At 33.5% G+C, this 23,619-nt stretch overlaps 1 protein-coding gene across 6 annotated transcripts in view; it reads left to right on the top strand.

Annotated features, from left to right (window-relative positions):
- Positions 1–23,619, top strand: part of stj (voltage-dependent calcium channel subunit straightjacket) — a 241,739-nt gene that overhangs the window by 175,039 nt on the left and 43,081 nt on the right. For 4 of the 6 annotated variants that reach the window (XR_016192865.1, XR_016192864.1, XM_089233703.1 and 1 more), the window contains exons 18-28: positions 1,912–1,992; positions 6,078–6,152; positions 9,722–9,802; positions 9,912–9,935; positions 11,216–11,287; positions 11,659–11,720; positions 12,354–12,433; positions 13,031–13,076; positions 13,216–13,364; positions 15,330–15,423; positions 21,526–21,558. Coding sequence is in view for 4 of the 6 variants with exons in the window: in XM_089233703.1 (XP_089089829.1) it covers positions 1,912–1,992; positions 6,078–6,152; positions 9,722–9,802; positions 9,912–9,935; positions 11,216–11,287; positions 11,659–11,720; positions 12,354–12,433; positions 13,031–13,076; positions 13,216–13,364; positions 15,330–15,423; positions 21,526–21,558 (797 nt within the window). In the remaining 2 variants the exon portion in view is untranslated. The remainder of the gene's footprint in view (positions 1–1,911; positions 1,993–6,077; positions 6,153–9,721; positions 9,803–9,911; positions 9,936–11,215; positions 11,288–11,658; positions 11,721–12,353; positions 12,434–13,030; positions 13,077–13,215; positions 13,365–15,329; positions 15,424–21,525; positions 21,559–23,619) is intronic. The other 2 variants (XM_089233705.1, XM_089233704.1) reach the window with 1 other exon arrangement.

The raw sequence follows: 23,619 nt of genomic DNA, 5'->3' as shown, positions 1-23,619 counted from the left end.
TTATTCCTGGTTATATAATTATTATCTTGGAAAAGAACATAGATAGCTGAATTTATGCCATTCTTGTGAGATAGAGAGAAAAAGAAATTCTGTAAGGAGGAGAGACCCTTCTTACTGAGAAAGACACAAAATTATTGAAATGAGAACAGGAAACAAGATTTAAATATAGGATTTATTTTACTATGATTATATTAATTTGACGATCATAAATACAGTCTGATTTGTTTTTCCCCCCGTAATTTTGCAAGCACTTCAGTCAGTCCTATTACATGTCCAATTATTCGAAAAATAATCATAATAAAAATATTAATGGAAAAAATAATATGGTTAATAAAATAATTTATAAAATAGGAACATGCATCCCTATCTGCTATGAAGCAAGCATTTCCACAATGCAAACAAAGAGGCTGTTCTTTCCGTTTTTCACAGTGTTTATGACATCGAGTGCAGACAAGTGGATTGCAAGTTAAATATTTGACAGACAGTGATTTTACATTGAATATTAGAAAATTATCTGCATTAGCATTGGAACCAGCCAGAAACAAAGATGGAAAGTTTGAATATTTGCTAGATAGCGATTACTACAGAGACAATGAAGATTTACAGGATATTGTAAATTATTTCGAAGACACCTGGATTGGAAGGTTATATTTGTGTCAGAAAATTCTAACCACACCTTATTTTCAAAATGATTTTAAAGAATTTTGAAAGTATGTACGGCAGTCCTAAGTCTGGAAAAAATGAAAACAGAGTTTTTATTTAGAAAACACAATCACTGCGCTGAATTGTTGCTGCACTAAATTGTCTTATGCTGAATTGTCGCTGTGCTACATTGTCTCACACTGAACTGTTGTGACACCATAATAAGCTCAGATGAAGGACCCCTGGAGAGGACTTTTAATAGTCTCTAAAGAAAGACCAGGCTGTGAGAGCAGATTATTTTTCACAATGTCCTTTATCACAGGATCTGAGACTAACCACCATCCATTCAGATCTAGGACAAATGTTCTGATATTTTCCCACAATTTGATGAGAAAGTTAATTGTTAGCTTGGACATGTGTGCACATAATCATAAGAAAACACAACACTCATAATGTACTCAAAATTTTTCTGGTATTATTTTTTTTTAAATATCACTTTATCTGTTTTTTATGGATTGATAAAGACATTGTAATATCTTACTACCCCTGATTATTGATGGTGGCTCATTGTTCAAGGAACTCAATAAACGAGTTCCTTGGTGACAAGTGTAAGATTGATTGGCATGGTTTGCCTATTTGCAATTTTTTTTTTATCAAGGACTCCTCTCTCTCTCTCTCTCTGAAGGTATAATGTCTTGCTGATATAACATATCACCTATATATAACTCATCACAGTGCACCACATTCGGTTTTTGAGAAAATATGCTATATATATTCTTTTCTGCATCTTTTGTCATCTGGTATCCACTAATCACTGTATCTAATATACCTCTTCATCTCCCCCCCCCCTTCCAGGATGGGCAGATCAGTATCACCTCATCAATAACTATAATGAACGTATACAACTTGTTAGCAGTGAGAGGTGGTTGACTGCTTGGATTGATATCATAGGCACCAGAACCTGAGGCTGAGCCAATTTGAGCCCCCTCCCAATAATTAGTGAACATACAATGCAATGCATGCCCCCTCCCTCATCCTGTATAGCTTGAGTCCTGTATATACAGGATGACTGGTAACTTTCAGTCCCAATCCCAATGTTTTCTTCATGTCTGTGGCTCTGATTGATATAATAAACATTTTTATGGGGGTTTTTTTCAATCCATTTTTATTATATGTGTGTGTAATAAATTTGTTAATTATTTACAAATAATTACGGAACTCATAAGTGATGAAATCATACGAGTTCATTCATGATTTTTTTCTAAATAGATGAGAGTAGCAAATATTGTTGGTGTTGCTGGAACAGATGTTCCCATCAGGGAAATCATAAAGTTGACTCCCCCCTACAAGGTAATAAATCTTATATCAACATTTTAGATTTTGATAATGAAATACTGTAACTTGTTCTCGATATGACATTTATAAACAAACACATATTTTTAGTAAACACTATAACCAGTAGAAATGGGAAATAAAAGTGTAAAGTCCTGACATACCTTTCAGCCCACTATGGGCACCATTGTCACAAAGGAAGGAATAAAAAGTATAAATAATCATACTTAACTTAATAAAGACTCAATTTTTCGGGATTCAACCTATTCTCCCCTTCCTTGAGCTGAGATTATTATTGTTGTCTTTTTTCTTTGCATTTGCATTTGCACCAGAGTAAAAAAATTAAATCATAAGGGGTTCTTCATGTTCCCCCCCCCCCATTATATATGTTAACAGAAATAAACCCAATCAACTACAAAATAGAATGACTAATTTTTCTGTTTAGGGAAGTGACCCATTGGTTAATCCCTATTCTAATGTACAAAATGGTGATATACATTTGAAGGAGGAAAAATTTAACTTCTTCTCCCCCACCCCCTTGAGGAAATATTGTGTGCACCAATGTGTTTAATTGACCTTAAGATCTGGCTAACTTGGAGACAGTGTCATATTGAATTATCACTGGAAGAGAAATTTAAACTGGTGGGACACTGAAGAAAGGGCATCCAACAGTGTGCCGAAAACCCCATCAGTTAACATATGTTATAAAAGGCTTGAATTACCATCTGAGTATGAAATAAAATTTTGTATAAAATATGATAGTAAAATAAATAATAGTAAAACAATAAAAAAAAACAGATCAGATGTACTGCACCATTCTGTCCACTAAGCAACCTGTAAAGAAGTGTCAGACTGGTCCTGATAGAAACCCTAGATCAGCCAGTGCCGTCTTAAGGCATGGGCCCACCCGGGCACGGCCCGGGGGCCACAAGCAAAGAGGGGCCTCAGAAAAATGAGATCTGGTTGAAAGTTTCGAGAAATTGTTTGGTATGGCCTCAGAAAAATCCATTGGCCCGGGGGCCCATGATACTCTTAAGACGACCCTGAGATCAGCAAGATCTTACTGTCCATTTTTAATTATCTATTCCTACTCTTGAAAATGACACTCAGTGTGTGCTGAAATGTAAGTCAGAACTGTAAACTTTGATTTGCCATTCCTGCTATTTATAGTGTTTAAAAACTTTGTCAATGCAAAGTCTGGAATAGTTTTACAGGAACATATTTTTTAATTTCATTCTAATTGATTTCTGCTTCAATAATTAGGATGGACTAATGAACTGGTGATATACAGAACATCTCATTCACAAGAATAAGTTTTTGTCAATGTAAGCCACAGACAAAAATTATTGTCTCACGAAACTTGGAAATTTCCAAGCACACAGCTTTTGAGTTTATTTCACAACTTTTTTGTGAACTCGGTACTAACTGCATATAAAGAGTGTTTTTTTTGTAATGTTTGCAGTGTTTTTCATAAAATGTTGATGTTCTTACCACCTGGTATTATATAGGCCTATGTGTACTATATATGCTCTCAGCATATAATTTTTTTTCTTTTTTTGTTCAAAAAGAGTTAATGGGTAATAACAAAACCAGTGCTCTTAATGCATAGGCCCATTCGGGCACAAAAATTAAAAGTAGTTGAATTTTTCAAGAATTTGCCGGGTAGGGCTTTAGAAAAATCACTTGGTTCAGGAGCCCATGATGGTCTTAAGACGGCCCTGAACAGAACATTCATATTCTATGTAGAAATGTCCACTCCACTTGTCATGGCCGTCTTAAGAGCATCATGGGCCTCCAAGCCAAGTGATTTTTCTGAGGCCCTACCTGAAAAACTCGAAAAATTCAACTACAGTAGAGTCTTGCTTATCCGACATAAACAAGAAGGTAAAATGTGGGATAAGGGAAAATGTTTGATAATAGGGAGGTGTTAGGAAAAAGCCTATTAAACGTCAAACTATGTTAAAATTTTACACATTATGAACCTAATAATCATGTTTTACAACAAAACAACAGAAAAATTGACTGATTACAGAAAATTAACAGTTACAGAATATTCTGAAGTTAAATACAGTATACTTAAAAAGTTCAGTCCTGTGATGATTTAAAGAAATTTTTGATTGTAGTCTGCTTTCCTGATGAGTGCTGTTTCTTCCCTGCCAAGTCTTGCCATCTTTGAAGCATTATTATGTCGATTCCTGTAGCTTCTTCTTGTTACTCAATGTATTTATTCCCAGTTTCTAGAGCCTTAGTCATTGTGTGAAATTCGGAGAAGCTGAACAGTTGGTGCTTGATCTTGCTCTTCAATTTCGTTGCCATCACAATTGACAATAGCGACCATTTCTTCGCCAGTTATTTCATACTGATCATCATGATGTAGAGGGGTGTGCCACTGAACAGTCGGGGTAACTAATTAGCTGTGGTAGAGACGGGAGCAACAAAAAATAGACTACGCTCACGCTCGCAACTTGCAGTTGTTGTTGCAGATTGATGTGTTTTTGGGGTTTTTTTTTCTGTGGGATGTCAGATAAACAAGACTCTACTGTACATCTCATTTTACCGAGGCCTCTCTTCTCTTGAGGCCCCTAGGCCGTGCCTTGAGACGGCACTGCCACTTGTTAATGCAAGATTCCTTGAAACACTGGTTATATTTTTAGAAATGAAATCATCTCCAAAAATATAACCAGTTTTTCCAGGGGCAGCTCACGCTTACCTGCCACCCGGGTGCAAAGCCTCATATGCCACCCCTAATGGTGACCCTGGCACGATGCTGACAGGGCTTCAGTGAAGGGGACTTTCAGATAAACCTAGTTTTTTCCAGAAGAAAGCCACCGCACATCAATTTACCGTGTAAAATGTGTGTGACCATACATCCTGCTTTTGAAGTAGATTTTTCTGGTTTTTTTTTGTTCCAGAATTACTTTACCATTATTAATAATGTCAGATAACTTAATCCTTGAAAGAACACTTATTTGTGTAGGCAATCATCACTTACCCTGTGAAGATGATATATAACGAGGTTATTTTTATTAAGAAATTTTTTCAAAGGTGTTTTGGTATTCCATGGACCGGACAAGTGAGAAGCGAAATTTTTCCTTTGCTTTCATTTGACTATTCTGGGACAAATTCTGGGTGAGGGAACCAAAATGCACACTTGCCCTTTGTGATAAAGTACAGGGCGGCACTTGGCCATGTAACTCATTGCAACCATACTGGGCAACACTCAAGAGGGGTGCAAAGTTTGATGTTAATGGGTAAAAAAAAGTCAAAGAAAATATTTTCTGTCTGCTCGGAGGGGTGCAAAATCCGAGATGAAATCGCGAAAATTTTTTTTGTTAGGAATTGTTTGCAAAAGTCATGAGGGAGGGGCATGACCCCCAATCGGAGGGCTGACAGGGCTCCAGCTTGGAGTCCCGGAACTAAATCCATATAATTTTTCTTCTTTTTCACACTATAAATTAACTAGAAGGGTCCTCAAGGAAAATCGGGCTTGGGTCCTGTGAAAGATTCCAACCTAGGGGCCCTGACACAGGATGTAGGGCTATGGGGGGAAATTAGCAGGAAGTGCAAAAAATAAGTCATGCACGGGTACAGATTTTGTTTTGATATGCCCCGATAGCTTACATTCTTGTTTCTGGTATTACGGTCAGAGACACTGTCTATTTTCTCAACGTTTCCGTTGTCGAGGTATGACTCAAAAGCGTGATATCATGTGAATTTTTACGGTGTTAAATTTTGGGCTCTTAACCAAAGTCTTCGCTGCCGCCCATGGGCGGAGATACGGAGGTGTAGGGGGGGGGGCATTGCCCCCCAGCTTCAAAGTTGAAGTCGACTGATCTAATGTATATATATGCATATATGAATTGCCATCATCATCATCATCGTGCCCCCTCAGACTTCCAAGTCTATCTTCACCTATGCTGCCGTCCCTTACAACCTGCCATCCGGGTGTGCCGCACCCTTTGCATCCTTGCTCAAACCACCCCTGAGTGTTTCGAGGAATCTTGTATTAACATCCATATTTGATATTCATGATATAAATGTTAAAAATGTCAAAATATATATCTGATTAGGCGTTGAATAGTTTTTTGTTGTTTCTTTTTCAGCTTGGAGTCAATGGATATTCATTTGTAGTAACCAATAATGGTTATGTTCTCTACCATCCTGATCTTCGACCACTGGTGAGGTCATTGTTTAAGTAAATTTTATCTATTATTTTAATGCAGTATTTTTATTTAATTTATTTCCCTTCTAAGCTTTCTTCTCATTTTCCCAATCCCAAAGCTTCATATGAGCAATATAATTTCCTATGATGATTTACTGAAAAAATTTTCTATTTTCTTCTGAAAAGATTTTACTCCTATTGAAATAGATTTTTAATTTTAAATAAAAGATTTGAAAGTGTGTGCTGGTGTGATGGGTGGTTTTTATACAGATATCTCACTATTTTGACAAACAAAATACTTTACAGAGAAAAACATTTTTAGGATGAATGAATTTTTTTAAATAATGATATAAATAATTTAAAAATGTAGATATACAGTGAAACTTTTGTTTAAGAGCATAATTTGTTCCATGAGCGTGGTTGCGATCCAAAACACTTGTTATATCAAAACAATCTTTCCCATACAAAATAATGTAAACTCAAATGGTTTGTTTTTTAACAATCTTCTTCATTCCAGCATGATTCTTTTCAAAGATAAGGGTGAGGTTGATTTATTATTGTTGTAGTTTTATCTATTTCATATAGAAGGATCAAGTGTTTTTAAAATGATATAAAATGATACGAAATCTCCACTTACATCAATGCACAGCAAGAGGGTGAGACACAGTTTTTCATCGGCTTTTCATACTAAGTATACCACTTCCGTAGTCAGTGGCTTTTTAACAAATAGGCTAGTAAGGCCCAGGAAAAAGGCTCCAAGTCAAACAAGGGTGCCACCATATTGGAAACTTCATTGATACACATATGAATACAATATTTTTTTAGTTCGACCTTTCATTAAAATTTTAAAGCAGTCGTGAAGATTGCTTGGGCCAGGATTTTGAACTACTCAAGACAGTTGGGATCATGCAACACTTGACAGACAATGCTAATATGCAAAGCCTCTTATTTGCTAGTCCTCATCTGGGAGATTTTGGTAGGCTTATTACTCGTATTAAATTCCAATAAATGAATAAATACTCGTATCGTGAGAAATATATAGTCTATCAGGCAAAAATTAGTTAATAAAACTTTAAAATTTTTTGCTGGTATTGCCAGACATTGCTTATTTATCAAGTCAAAATTTGTTTAAAAATTTTTGCTTGTCTTGCTTAAAAAAGGGGAAGTACCTTGTAATCTGAAGATTAGAGAGCAATAAAATGAAAGTAAAAACCTTGATAATACTTGAATTGCGATATTTTTATGAAAATATTTTTTCAAATAATTTCTACAGTTTCTGTTCAGTTTCTTCATCATAATTTAATTTGGCTTCCATTTATCTTGAATTTAAACTATCTAGAAATCGTTTTCAATGCAAACCTTAAATGGAAATCTCAAATGGTTATAATAAGTAATAAACTAAAATACATCATTACCAGGATTTACTGCTTGAAAAATATTATTTATCCCCTAAATTTCTCAGTACAATTTATTTCGCCTGGATTTTACCAGTCATACAATATGGTATATCGGTATGGGGCAGTGATTATGACTCAAATATAATAAGAAACACACTGAGAAAAGTTGTGAATAATATATCTGAAAAAATAAATACAATCCAAGACTGTTACAATGATTATAGATTTAACATCAATAAACTCTAATATGCTCTATCTTTACAAAATATTTTTTATTCAGAAAAATCCAGATTGGTTCAAAATTAAATGCCAACAGACAAACAAGGCAACATGGAATTCAATACGCCATACCTAAACCAAACAAAACCATAATACAAAAACAATTCATATACATAGCACCTGAGGAATATAATAGATTGAATGACGAAATAAAATCAGAAAAATCACTGCACAAATTTAAAAAACTACTGATAAACAAAATCAATGCAATTGAATAATAATTTATACATGAATTTTTTTTTTCTCTTTACGAATGTAATGAGGACTGAATATTATTTCTTGAATTATATATACATCATTGGTCTGTTGTCAACCCCACTATATACTATAGTATCAATATGCCCTGGACGGATTATGTAATCCCTTGGGCTAATACATGAATGGTGATATATATGTTCTTGTATATTGTCTGTATTGTATGTGTATTTTGTTTTTGTGTTTACTATTTATTATATGTTGTACACTGCTGGCCACCCAAATTGCAACACCAAGAAAGACAAGAGATATCGCAACAATATTTATTTTGTAGATAACATGTTGAACAAGCATCAAATGATTAAATTTATAGACTTCTGTGAAGTGTGGTTCCTGCCAAAATCAGTAGCCAGATTAGCCGCCATTGTTGGAGATCACCGCTGCCACACGCCTCGGCATTGATTCAAAGAGACTTTGGATGTGTTCTTGGGGTACAGCAGACCAAGCAGCTTCCACGCGTTGCCAAAGTTGATCTGGTGTGGCAGTTGGGGATGTAATCTGGGTCAATCGTTGAGCAACCATGGACCACATGTTTTCTATCGGCGAAAGATCCGGAGAGCGAGCTGACCAGAGAAGCAATTCAATCTGGCGATTGACGAAGAACCTTTGGACAATGCGTGCCACGTGTGGTCGCGCATTATCCTGTTGAAATATGGCTGTGGGCAAGCCCTGAAGGTAAGGAAGGACAACTGGCTCCAACACCTCGGAGATGTAGCGCTGGCTTTTTAAAGTACCGGAAATGCGTACTAGAGGAGTGCGAGAGTGATATCCAATACCGCCCCATACCATAATACCCGATGCAGGACCAGTGTGGCGGTGCATAACGCAGCTGTTCAGCATCCTCTCTCCACGGTGTCTCCAGACTCGAATCCGACCATCGTGGTGTTGCAGACAGAAGCGTGACTCGTCAGTAAAGACAATTTCATTCCATTGTGCCGTCCGCATCCTTCTTTCATCGCACCATTGGCGGCGGAGACGTCTGTGGTTCTGCGTCAAGGGTAGACGAAGCAATGGACGTCTTGCGGACAGACCACTCTGCTGTAAACGGCGTCGAATGGTACGCGCAGACACTGGATGATGCGGTACAGACTGAATGTGCTGTGCTATGGTTCGTGATGTGGCTGAGCGATCCGTCACTGCCATACGCACAATACGCCTGTCATCACGTGAAGTGGTACACTGAGGTGGATGCGATCGAACACGTCGGTCCGTCGTACCCTCCTGCATCCAACGATCACATATCCGCATTACAGTTGTTTGGTTTCGTCCAACACGACTACCGATTTCCCTGAAAGATAATCCACAATCTCGGTAGGCCACTATCCTTCCTCTGTCGAACTCGGATACTTGATCAAAAGATGATTGCTGTTTTCTACGAGGCATAATTGATCGTTTTTTTGAAAAAACCACAAGAAAAACACAATTGCCGTACTTCAAATCGTCGAAATCTCCAAGCCTTGAATAGCACTTTTAAGTGGTGCCACAGGCGCGCGTGATGTGCGTCTGCGCTGAAATTCTAATCATTTGCATATCTCACCTCCGCTAATGCATGTTGCAAATTTCATATTATTTGCATGCTTCCTTCAGGGTGTTGCATTTACGGTGGCCAGCAGTGTATATGTGTGCATAATAAATTTCAAATTTCAAATTTTAGTTCCAAGACATGTTGAAACCAGAATACAGTAGTGTTGATATGGCGGAAGTGGAACTGGTGGATGATAATAGAGGACCACGTGTAAGTGTATATACATTAAAAAAACATCCTGTTTTTTTGATTTAATACAGACCTCTATAAAACTATCTATTGTATCCAATAAATTTATTTATAATCATTTTCTTTCTAGGATTTTGATGAAACTCTTATGTTGGTAAGTAGGCTTTTTATACACACTTCAGAAAAAATATTTTATAAACCAAATACTGTTTATAAAATAAAATCTATTGCCTTGCTATAATTTAAGAAAAAGTAAGAAAAAATAATTTTGCTGGTGTATTTGTGATCTTTTCTTGTTTTTTTTATAGTATATATATATGTGTAAGTTTCCTGTGCAAAGTTGTATTTATTGTACTTATCGGGCTTACATTTTTTTTTTCAAATTTAAATAGCATATCATATTGTTGTTTGTGTTTTTGTAGATAAAAGTCCTCAAAAAATAATAAAAAGATTTCCATGCATAACCAAGTTTACAGGAAATAGTCTTTGGAACATAATAAGATATGTGACACATGAAAAAAGAATTTTAAAAACAAGAATATGTGACCAGCTTTATTTGATGGTTAAATATTGAAATAAAATACTTAAAATTGTTCTTTAAAAATTTAGTCTATATTTTAGCAGTTCACATTTTCAAGTCTAATGTACTGTTTAATTGTTTAAAAAATTGCTTTCATTATATCAATAGGCAGTACAAACACTATTTAAAATATGATTCAAAAATATATTACTGAATTTCTTTGAATTAGTACAACAGCACTAGTGTTATTAAAAGCACAATTTTGAAAAATTTCCAGCAACCACACTGATGTGACTAGGGCCATCTTAAGAGCATCATGGGTCCCCGGGTAGAATGATTTTTTTGAGGCTCCCCATACCTGGTTAGAAATGATTGCCTACCAATTAACATGCTTACTCTTGAAAATTTGAACCAGATTTCATTTTCATGAGACCCCTCTGCACTTGAGGCTCCCGGACCGTGCCCAGGTTGTCCCATGCGTTAAGATGGCACTGGATGTGCCACATACCTTTCTTTTCTGATTTGAAGACAATTTGATGCCTAATTAAAATTATACTGTAATTTATAAATTACATTTCCATATAGATATTTGTCATAAATTTTCAATTAACAAGTATGTTATGTAGGTAGTTTTATTTTAAGGTAAGAATTGAATCATTTTTCAAGGAAAATTTTTTTAGGCATCAGAGTGTAGCTAATTTCTATTTTTTCTTGTCCTTTTTTTGAACTAGTACCTAACTTGATATAATATACCATCATTATTCTGTTCATAAGATAATAATTTGACTAAAATGTGAAGAAATCAAAGCCAGTTTAGATTGATTTGATTCATCTGTAAAGAACATTATTTTCTATTTTTTATACATTGAAAAGTAATATTATGAATGTTTCTTTTTAATGCACAATCTCTTTAGATGAAGAATACTACTATAAATAGACGTATTGGGTGGAATAAGCTTCCTGTTAAGGTGCATCTAGATGGTATGGTAGGTAGCTTTTTCACACTTATAAATTTCATTTTGTTGATTCATCTGTATTTTTTAGAAATTCTATGTACGAATGTACACCATTTATTGAAAATATTTCATTTTTGGTTGTGTTGCATTCATAGTCATTTTATGCCCTTGAGTTTGTTGATCTGTTAAAGTTTTTATTTATATTTATTTTTCTTTCAACTTGATAGATATTTTAATTTTGTGCTGTACCACACTTTTGTATTCTTATTTTATACTGGTTTTTTTGTTACTGATTTCAAAGTAAATATGGACATAAAATTATAAAGTGGATTAAAATGCCACAAAATTTCAATATCATTTTTATTTTTTAAATTCTTAGAATTATATATTTCTATTTCCAGAGAAGAGTGGTTACCAGGAACAACTCTTATTATTATGGTCCACTGGAAGATACTCCATTTTCGTAAGTATCATGAAATACAAGTAAGCTTTTCAGTCATTTAAAATAATTTGATTCAGATTCTAATACTGTACATAGACTATTCCATAAAATAGAAATAATTCTTTAATTAAAAACAAGTTTTTCAGCTCAATACAGGCATATTTATTTTATAGCTTTTTGGTGAAAATATTAAATTTTATCTTTTCTATTTGTGATATTATGGTCAGAATTGATTTGTTTCATCCCCAGATTTCATTTTCCGTCAAGGAGAAAATAAACCAAAGTAAATAATTCAGAAAAGCATACTGTACAATAAAGAATTTCTGAATTAGATAATCCAAAACTGTATTTTAGATTCTGAACACATTTTGTTGTGTAAGCCATCAATAAATTATAATCAACATGAGAGATTGATAAAAATTTTAAGATATAATTTAAATTTTTATTTTTTACTACTTAAATTTCAAATTTTTTATTATTTAAATTTTTTTATAATTTAATTTTTAAGATATAAGATGTAATCAATATGAGAGATTGGTTGATCCTGTATATGCCCCTGCCAACATAATGAGAAAAATATATAAAAATTATCACTGGTGATACATTTTGTCTGTAATATCACTGTTTATTACTTTTTTGTAATTTGTCTTGCAGTTTAATAATTGCAGTTCCTGACCCATACGGACATTATAGAGTAGAAGGACAAATGGAAGTGAAAGCTAGGTCTGAAGATTGTGAGTATGTTATTAATTTTCTAATTGATGTATTTTTATATTTGGTTACGATAGCTGCATAGCTACTCTAGCAACATATTTCATATAGAGTAGTATGGACTAAAGCAAAATATATAAATTTCTTCATGGAATAATTGGATTCGGACCAATTTTTCAAACCATAAATTCTGAATTTTCTGATCCTCATTTCCCTTTAATATCCTCATCATAAATATTATCAGCCAACATATCTACAAAAAAAGAATTGATTGCTAAAAAAATGGTTTTTTTTTGTGTAGATTTGGAAATGATTCTGCTACCATTATTATTTTTGTTTCATATAATTAGTTATAAAATGTTTCAAAAAATCTGAATGATTTTTTCAAAATGCTGCAGATTTTTCTCTTCTTGTCAAAAATTTAATTACATTCCCAAAACCTCACAGATTTGAACTTATTGCCAGGCTGAGCAGACTTTGAGAAAGCATGCCAGTCTTTTTTTTCTAACTTCATTTATCCGAGTAAATGATCTGTGACATTTTTTTTAAATGAGCCATATAATTACAGATTGAAATTTGTTGTCATGAAAAAATTGATAAAAATAATTGTACATTTTCAGGGAAGCAGTATTTTGGAGGAAATAACTGGCGGGTACATCCTGACTGGTAAGTTTATTTGAACTTTAACTGTTTTGCATAAATTTTATTTACTTGTAGTATTTATTCAATCTGCATCCAACAGAATTTAGCTATTCATTTTTTGTAAGATTCAAAATAACATTTATAAAAATTATTTATTTTACAGGGTCTATTGTGAAGGTCAACAAAAAGAAGGTGACCCATATATAAGTCCTGAAGATGTGATAAGAAATTTCATAGAAGAAAATCAACACAAACAGAAGTATAGATGGCGTACACAGTCTGTAAGGCCACCAATATCAGAGCGCCCAGTGTGTAAGTATTTGATGAACTTGCAATTGCAATTATTGGTTAACAATTATTGTTGCAATTTTTTACAAATTTTAAACTGATTTTCATACATGTTGAACCCTTAATGATGTTTTATTTATTTATTTTTAATTTTTTTTTGGGGGGGGGGGGAGGGAAACCACACACAAAAAAACTAATTTTTTACCATGTTTTGTTGATCTGTGTTCACTGGCAGATTTATGGCTTTGCCACCTGTGGTCCATTCAAACTCTTCTGCCTTTGTTCTGTTATAATGATCTTGATCACCAATTATTAAAACTTCCTGCCCCTCCAGACTTGCTACCCTGGGATATTGCTGCCCCTCCCCATATCAAGGCTGACTATTGCTGAAATGCTCTGGGCATGTATTTTTTTCAACCACATGTCCAACACTAGCATATAAAGTATTGATTTGGACTTTTTTTTTTAAGTTGGGCATGTGAATTTCTATACCAGCAATGCTATAAATATACCTTTGCAAATGTATTAACCCAGGAGAACTCACTGAGATCTCAGCAACTCACAGTGAAATATTTCACTTCCCTCTCAAAACTATTATTTTAATTGTCACTTTTAATTACTAAGGAAAGGAGGGTGAAAAAAGAAGTGTTGTTTATGGTTAAGTAACACTGTAATATTGTAACAAATTCGAGAGAAAATCTCACATGTGAGTTCTTGTGCATTAGCAAATCCAGCGAGTTCTCCCAGGTTAAAGAAACCAAATAGAATGCTAGTAATATGGGTTTATATTAGTTCAGTACTTGTCAAAACATTTTTTTATTTAATTAGCTTTATGACAAAAAATTTTAAAGTTCCCGCGATAACTAACAAATCAACTGGTCAGACATTGATAAACTGTGTATCACTTTTAATGTACGTGTTTATTGGTCTATTCCTGTTTACTTCTGATTTACTCACTCTCTAATGATTTTTTTTTATTTGATCCCCAAGGGTGACATTATATTGAAGTCTGACTGTAGTTGCATGCACACAAAAGCCTAAGATAACAAGCTAGACGGGTCTCAACATTTTTCACTTAAGCTTAGCCTTACTTGAGCAGCTCTGTTTTATTTAATTTTGTTCATGTAGTAATATAAAATTTTGGATCCTTCATGAGTTGCACTTGATCAAGAGCAAATCTGTTGATTACTAGTACATAATATCATTGTTTATGAGCAATTAGGGCAGTGTTTCTCAAAGTGTGCATCGCTAACCTTTGTCAGGGGTGTTGCAGTGAGCTGAAGATATTGATTTGTGTGCCTATTTACTCTTCAAAGTGGTTCTTTTATAAGTGAAAATATCTGCAAAACTATTCCGGGGAGTTGCAGATGAGCCGTTAATGGTAAGGGAGCTGCGGGTGACAAAAGTTTGAGAACCACTGAATTAAGGATTTGTGCATAGTTTGAGTCCATGTTATATTAATGTAATTTGTATTAACCTCTTTGCTCCATTTAATGGTTCTAAATTATTATTTTTGCAAGTTAAGACCTGAGGTACGCATATGTGGAGCTGACACAAGTAAAGTTATTAACCCAAATGACTTAATTAAAACAAATTCTTTTTAAAGGACATTTTGACAATAAAAAAATTCTTTTTAGTAGTCAGTTTTGGCTGAGGGGGCAAAGGTTAAGTAAATTAGTCTCTAAATCTTCTGGTTCAAAACAGTTTTAACGAATTTTTCTGATTAGAATTTTTTGAACATTAGTTAATTTCTTATGGTTGTTAATTTCATTTTCATTTATGGATTCCCCCCCCCTTTAAATTATAATAAGATAAAAATTATATTGAATATGAATAAAATGTAATCTATGACTAAATTAGTCTAAATTGAAAATCTTTAATTTCCTTAAACACAAGTTTTAACTTTGTTTGTAAAAGCATTTGAATGATGAATCCATTATCAGATGAGGATCACAATTTCACAAACTTTAAATGCTTTTATTATTTTAGGTGACAAAACACTGGTTCAGAGTTTAGTATTTGATGCAAAAGCAACACATGTTGATGCTAAAAACTGTTCACCAATTTTGCATGATCAATATGAGTAAGTTACTTTATGATTTTGTGTTTTATGTTTTTCAAATTGTTTCCCATAAAATATTATAATTATGATAACTAAAAATTGATTTTACTGGAAAGCAACTGATAATAAAAATATGTTAGAATCATATGAAAGTACAGGGGTGGCTCAAGAACAAATTGCTAACTGCGCAAGACATGTTTGGCACTCTTCCAGTGTATGAGCCACACCAGTAAAATGACTCGCAAGTTCGTAAACACCATGCATATGCATTAAAAATTACAGTTTTTTTCTGAAAATTATTCCATGAAATATATACATGCATAGTTTGAATTTTACAGACAAAACTTTTTTCTAAATTTGTTTGCTATTATTTTTTTCAAATAATTGTGTCTTAATTTTCCAAATCAGAGGACGCATGTGGTCACATGGGTCACACAAACAAAGAGCCACCCTTGTGGAAGTAAATCTTCAGCAATTTTTCTTGACTTTATCAGAACTATGAGGCTTTCATAGAAAAAACATTTGTTCTGGAATAATAAAATACAGTATAACCTGTCACTTTGGACACCTCCTTATATTGGACGGTTTTGAATGGAACCGGTCATAATCCTATATCAAAGCATGTTCGCAATACTCTATATCTTGGATACCTCTCTATCTCTAACATTGCACACCCTCTGGGTTCTTTTCTTGGACAGATGCAGCTCATTGTCTGCTGATTATCTGCTTAAGTGTTGAATACTTGACAGTGTATATGAATTTGTTGTGAGAGTAGGTTTCCCTGTCTCTTGGCCAGGGCCATCATTTCAACTTTTTCCGGGGGGGGGGGGGGCAAAGCACATGTACTCAATGTATGTATATATATATTTGTATATATATATACCATTTTTGTGTATTTTCAAAAGCCAGGGGGGGGGGCAACGGCCTTCCCCTGCCCCCCCCCCTAAATGACGGGCCTGCTCTTGGCAGATTTAAAAAACAGGTTATTGTTAACCTACAAAATAGGATGCAACAGTCAGATTATGGTGTTATTCTTACAGCTGTGCACCCCTATATTTCTTGAGCTTTTTTTTTTTTTTTTTTTTATCTCTCTGCATTTTAAACTTTTATTCAGGCTTCAATAATGTTCTATATTTAAAGTATAATTTTTGATATCCTGTAAGTGTCAAGTAAATTTAAACTTGGCATTATGAGTAAGCAAAATCATGGTCTCAACAGAATGGGGCTTACAGGACTGCAGCCTGAGGGTGCGGAACAATTCTTATCAATTTTTTTGTTTTTTTCTCACTACAAATTCACTACAGAAGGTGAAGATTTTCCACAGCCAGTGAAAATCGGATCTGGAAGCCCCTTCAAAGATCTCAGCCTTATGGTCCTGCTGCAGTATGTGAGTGTCCATGAACAAAATTTCGTAAAGTTGACCATCGAAAAGAAAAATGAAGTTATTGAATGTTTGACGACTTTGAATCAACCAAAAATAATTGTAGCTTTGCTTGAATTATGACATGAAAGTGAACGGAATTACAACATAAAAGTAAACAACATAAAAGGAATGGCTGTTTTCAACCTTCGATAGAACAAAGCAATGCCTTTTAACTGATTTTTTCCTAGAAACATTGATTTTATATAAGTGAAAAAAAAATAAATGGCTATTACACTCAAAAATACATATTTATTAATGCATTTAAATTTATTTATTGTAAAATATTGTTATTGATTAGATATTTTCTATGCAATCACTTTCCAACACCTATTTAAAAGGTTAATGTTTATGAGTATACATAGTTAGTTTCTTGTCATATTTTACAAGTTAAGGCTTTTAATGGTGCTGTAAAATGTTTCTTCGTACCTCTATATCTTGCACATCTCTCTAACTTGAACAGATTTAAATGAAACTGTAGGTGTCCAATTTAGACAGGTTTTACTGTACTATTTTTTTATATTCAGGGCTGTCACGTTTAATCAATCAATTCTTAATCACAGTTAAAAAATTTAGCTAATCAACTTGATCAGTCCAATTGAAATTTTTCATCAAAAACTAGCTTGATTTTGTTTGAAAAAAAACAATTAGATGTCATAAATTATGTTTCTATACACAAAATTTTAGATAAGTGACCATATTTATAAGAAATGGGATATTCCATCAATGCCCGTACGTACCATCATATCATAGAATGCATAATATTACATGTGCTACTCTACTTGCACTCAGATAATAAACATAACATAAATAATGATGAATCCGCAAGAATAGTCAGTGGATGGTTTCATAGAAAATGATGCATAAAAAGGTGTGTGTGTGTTTCTGTACCTTTTTCATTTTATTAGCCAGCAAGGATAATTGGTAGTCAAATTCTTCTAACATTTTGACATGCTTTTCAATTCTAATGCTAATCTTGTTGCAGACAAATTACTAGTGAAATGTTTAGATCAAACTTTATGGCATGGGGAAATGAATACAGGTGAATTCAATGAAAACTGGTGATGATTACAATGTCAAATGGAGTTTGATAGGTGTTTCAGAAGACACGACCAAAAGACAACAAAGACACACAAAACAAACACTGTGTCTCCACTGTGAACAGCAGTTTTTGTATTCAATTAACATCAGCTACCCCAGTAAGTTAGGTCTTTCATTTAGTGCCGAATTTATTCTTAGATACTTTCCTACAGTTTCTAAAGGAAACAAAAAAGTATGAATATTGAAAGTAATTTGAAAATCAGTGACTATATAACCTAAAGTAACTGATTTTCTAAAAAAAACGATGGGTGAACTTGAAAACAATTCAAGTGAAGAAATTCCATGATTTCGTCATATACAAGGTTATATACAAAGATTGTGTTAACACATCACAAGCTGAGAGGAGGACTGAGATCTCAGTCCAACATTGTCTGACTGAAATTTTTAAACTTGTTCTCCAGCAGCAGAAAGTTACTGAGTTTGGAATCTTTTGTCACATTTTTAAAACTGGGTGAAAGAAATGGTGTTAAAATTAGATCTTTTTCCTTTCCTTAGTCTTTTGATGAGGGAGGGGGGGGAAAAAAAGCAAGAAGGGCAACAAGGTTACAATATTACAGGGTATTGCACGTGAAAGAAACAATAAAACAATTTTATATTACAGCTGAAAATCGCTCACATAAGTGTTAATAATGTTTACATCAAATTTGATTCACTTTGACTCAATATATTTTTAACAATGAGGCTCCAAACACCAATTCATGATTACCCCATATTTATATCGCACATGTTATTTCATGAATTCAGAACCTTGTGTGTAAAAGTAATTTATTTACTCTTTATTAAAATAATTTCAAACTACAGCATGCCCAGAAAGTCCTTACCCAGGCTTTTTCTTCTCAATCAGTGGTTATAGAAATATACTTTTAATAAGAAAAAGTATCCAAATAATGTGTCCATTTTAAATATGCCATTTATTGTACTAGGGGCTGTATATGTACTGGGATAAAAAATTTAATTCTTTATATGGCCTCCCCTTGTCCTCTAGCTTCTAATTAGAAAATTGTTGCTCTGTCAAGATGCTTGAGTTAAAAAATTGCTGAAATGTGGGAAAGGACAGCATATATTAAGACACAAGCTCAAGAAAAAATTCTAAACCTCCTCTTGCAGTTTCGGTTTTTAAAACTTTCTAAATTCTGAGATGTCCCCTTCACTTTTAATCGGCATTTTCCCAGTGACTATTGCACTTAAAAACATGGAATTTCTTTGTTTAGTTCAGGTTGGACAACGCAACAACTTTCTAATTGGAAGTTGGAAACAGGGGAGAGCATATAAAAAAATTACATTTTGTATCTCAGTACATTGATATCCCCTGGTAAAATAGACGACATATCTGAAATGTTCATATTATATGGATGATGTTTTTGATTGAAAATATGTTTCTATAACCAACAGTTGAGAAGAAAAAAGGTCTGGGTATGGAGTGTATAATAGCTGAAATATCATACTCTTTCATTTTTTATACTAAATTTTATCCCATATCAAAAAAATTCAATCATTCTAATAATAAGTAGATTTGAAGCTATTCTGACAACATTTTTCCTATAGGATGATTCAAAATATGAACTTCAATTATGTATACAGGGTGATTCAAAATTCAACATACAAACTTTTAGGGGAGGTAATAGAAAACACAAAAACAAAACAGAATCACATAGCAATTTATGATCAGAAACCGCAACCTGATCAGCTGGAGGATAAATGAAGATGCAGAAATGACAAGCCAATAATGGGTCGAAAAACTCTTTATTTAGCGATACTTTACACGAGGACAGTACGTGTGCACGTTAAGTTTCACAACAAGTGTTCAAAGTTCTTACCATCCAAAGTTGGCAATCATGCATGTTTCACAACTGCGATGCATTGATTGCCAAACTTTTTAAAAAATACTCAGCATTTCGTGGACCTTTGCAGCTGCGACAGAGATTCTTGCGACGTGGTTGGTAAGAAATTTGAGCACTTGTTGTGAAACTTAACGTGTACACGTACTGTCCTCATGTAAAGTATTGCTACATAAAGAGTTTTTGCACCCATTATTGGCTTGTCATTTCTGCATCTTTGTTTATCGTTCAGTTGATCAGGTTGGGGTTTCCCGTCATACATTCCTATGTGATTCTGTTTTGTTTTTGTGTTTTCTATCTCCCCTAAAAGTTTGTACGTTGAGTTTTGAATCACCCTGTATATTGGTGAAGTTTCTATACATTTTTGCTTTTCATGAATATTTATGTAGTTTCCTATACATTCTTATGTTCTGTTTCAATGTATTGTGTTATTATGGGTATTAAATATGTTTTCTATCTCCCCTAAAAGTTTGTACATTGAGGTTTTGAATCACCCTGTGTATTGATATATTGTGCACTTATTCTGAACTTTTTTTAATGAGTTTTTAATCACTTACTAGTAAATTTTATAGTGAAAATGCATTAGTTCTTGTTATTGCTATGTTCTAGTAAACCAGATAAAAAACACATCAACCATTATGATTCCTCTTACTTCTTTAATGCTTTCCATTGCTTGAGTTTTGTTCTTTGAATTTTTCCTGATTGACACTCTTCAACACATAAAGTTCTGTTATTTCCATTTGATTTTCTCATAAAAGCTGATTAAAATTTGTGAAATTCGCATTGAGCATTTTGTTATCACCTAATAATGTAAAGATACGTTGATGGTCATTGAATAATTCAAGTCTGGTCTTCATGATATGTAAATTCAGATGTTTTAATGCTACTAAATATTTTCTTCTTTTACTACATTTTTCATTATTTTTAATTTATTCCATTATGATATCTATTATAAATGCTGATATTATGTATATATTGGTATTATATTCTATGGTAAACTTTGTTCCCAGGTTGGCTTGAACTAAACCATATTTTCAAAAACTGAAGTTTTTCATCAGAACAAAGTAGTTTTGTCAGAGAAGATTTGTATTTATAAAACATTCTCTCATGTAGGACCAAAACTAAATACTTTGTCAGCCGGGCAAGCAGGCATTGGTGCCCCAGTGTAATGCAGGAGGAGCAGTTAAAGGGTGAATTCTGCACCCCCTCTAAGCCATTGCCCAAGGCACCAGACCTATCTTTTTCCACCAGTTGCAGCCTTATTCTCATGCATAGATAATCACCACATATGCTGATCATTTTTCCTATTTTCTGCTGTTTATATAGTTTTGAAAGAGGTTATTCATGATTTCTTTTTTTCTTTGCATGTTTTTCATTTTCTGAATTATAGCTACTATATAATTATTTTCTTCAATGCCTTTCTTTGGAGAAGCAAAAACATTACACCCGCACCCAACTCCTCCCAAAGGTTTTGCACTGTTATTGCTTTCAAGTGCATTGTTCACTGAATAAAGTCTAATACTTTTGATTCAATCAATCATACAAATTACAACAATCAAGCTACATTTTGGTAGCATATGTGACATTGGATTTTTATCTTGTATTTTCAATTGATTTATTTTGCCTGAAAACTAAATATATGTAGTACATGCAATCCTCCTTGGCTGATACAGGTAGTGATACATCACTGTTTTATGTGAATTTGATAATTTTGTTTTTGCATAAATTATTGCGACTAACTTTGTTCATTATTTAATGCAAAAGCCCCCTAGGTCTGCTGCTGGCATTGCTTCCCAGGTAACATGAAGTTTATGTTGCTGAAATTGCTAGCTGTTGTGGTTAGAAAGTGTATACCTTCAAAAGAATTGTTTTTTGTTATATAAATTTCTAATAAAATAAATTATATAAAATTCTCCCCAGCATATTCACACATCTATAAAAGCTTATTATAGTTCCCAGTGTCTTATCAAAAGTTTATTCATGCTAAGAAATACATTGTTTCACGTATATGGTATATTTTTAGCTCATATTGTCAAAACTACAAAATTTTAGCTGATTGTGGAATCAGTCTAATGCCAGTCAATATGATCAATCAGATATACAATAACTAATATCAGTTAATAATAACCTCTTTACAATGAAGGACGTAAATTCAAACAAGTTCTTTGTGTTTTCTTTCCTCTTTTTCCACCATTGCGAAGCTTTATTGCAACCCTGTAAAAAAATTCCCTACCTGTTTTTTCTATATATCCTGATAGTGATTTTCTTGCCCACGTATACTGTATCTTTCTACTATATACATGTAAGAGCAAAAGAGAAGAGAACATGTACGGTGAGGGTGAAAAACACTCTATATATATATATATATTTATTATCTACCCTATCTATTATCCTTTTTCTTTATATATATATATATTTCCTTTCTCCATCTTTTTTTCTAATGTGCTGCTAGGTTAAGATGAGGTTACCAGATTTATCGCTGATTTGTCAAATGGAAATAATCCAAATTTCTTCCCAAATGCTTTTATGTGAAGTGGTTAAACAATATAATATCAATCCATGATTAAATAACTAATATCACTCAAAATAATTATCTATTTGCGACTTAAAAAGGAAAAATATCAGTTGTACTGAGTGCTTTTAATTGGTTGTTTTTTTACCTCTATTGTTATTAAAATGAACATCAATAAATACATCAGTGAAAAGATCAGAAGTTTCTTTTTTGATAATATTAAAATCCATGAACCTAAAATTAGATATGTGCTTGAAAAAATTATAGAATGAGACTAATATACAGTGAAACTTCCATATAACAATACTATCTATAATGATAATCATGTATAGAACAATATTACTCTCGTCCTGAAAGGTTTCTTAAAGTGGTAATGTACATTCCTTCCTGTTCTCAAAAACCCAATTAAAAAGGTGTGTCCTGTCTCTCCTGAGGACAACAAAAAAATTTCACGTTTCTAAGCACAATAATCGCAAGTTATTTGAATTAAAAAATCAGAGAAAAATTGGGAAAGAACAGCAAGGACATTATCCATTAGTTTATGCTTTCCCCCCCCAACTTTTCTCTGATTTTTGAATTCAAATATCTCAGCAAATATCGTAGAGTGACAGTGCAACAACATTTTAATTGGGTATTTGAGGACAGGATGTCTGGTCTGTATATAAAGTTAATTTTTTTATTTTAATAACTATACAATCCCTACCAATCTGCAATACTTGTGGTCCATCTGTTGTCCTGTCTTCTTGCAATATGTCCAGCCCATTTCCATTTCAAACGTTTAATTCTTTCTATGATATCATATACCTTTGTGTGGTTCCTTATCCAAGTGATTCGTTTTCTGTCTCTCCTTGTGATCCTAGTAAGCATCGTTCCATGCTCCTTTGCGTTGTCTGTAGCCTTTGTATCATCTTGCTTGTGAGTGTCCATGTTTCAGCTCCATAAAACAGTGCTGGTAGCACACACTGGTTAAAAACTTTTCTTTTCAGGCATTGCCAAAATTGCTCCATCCAATCCTGATCCTTCTGTTTATTTGATTAATGATTCTTTTGTCCATGGTAATTTCTTGTCCCAGGTATACATAGCTTTCTACTTTTTCCATCTCTGTGTTGTTGAGCAAGATTGTCCTCTTCAACGCAAAGGGGTGAACATAACTTTAGTCTTTTGCAGATTCATTTTCAGCCTACCTGAATACTTGCCTTCGCCATTTCTTCTAGTTTGTCTGGATGACAACAATGTCGTCTGCAAAACGCAAATGGTTGAGAAATTCTCCATTTATTTTAATTCCTTTTTTATCCCAATCCAGTTTTCTCAATACTACTTCTGAAACAGCGGTAAAGAGTTTTGAT

The sequence above is a fragment of the Pholcus phalangioides genome, unplaced genomic scaffold (genome assembly GCF_987345545.1).
Source record: "Pholcus phalangioides strain wild (caught in Gottingen) unplaced genomic scaffold, Ppha-v1.0 ptg000007l_1, whole genome shotgun sequence".
Classification (NCBI taxonomy): domain Eukaryota; kingdom Metazoa; phylum Arthropoda; class Arachnida; order Araneae; family Pholcidae; genus Pholcus; species Pholcus phalangioides.
Note: the sequence above shows the minus strand (reverse complement) of the source record. Positions and strands in the feature narration are given on the sequence as shown.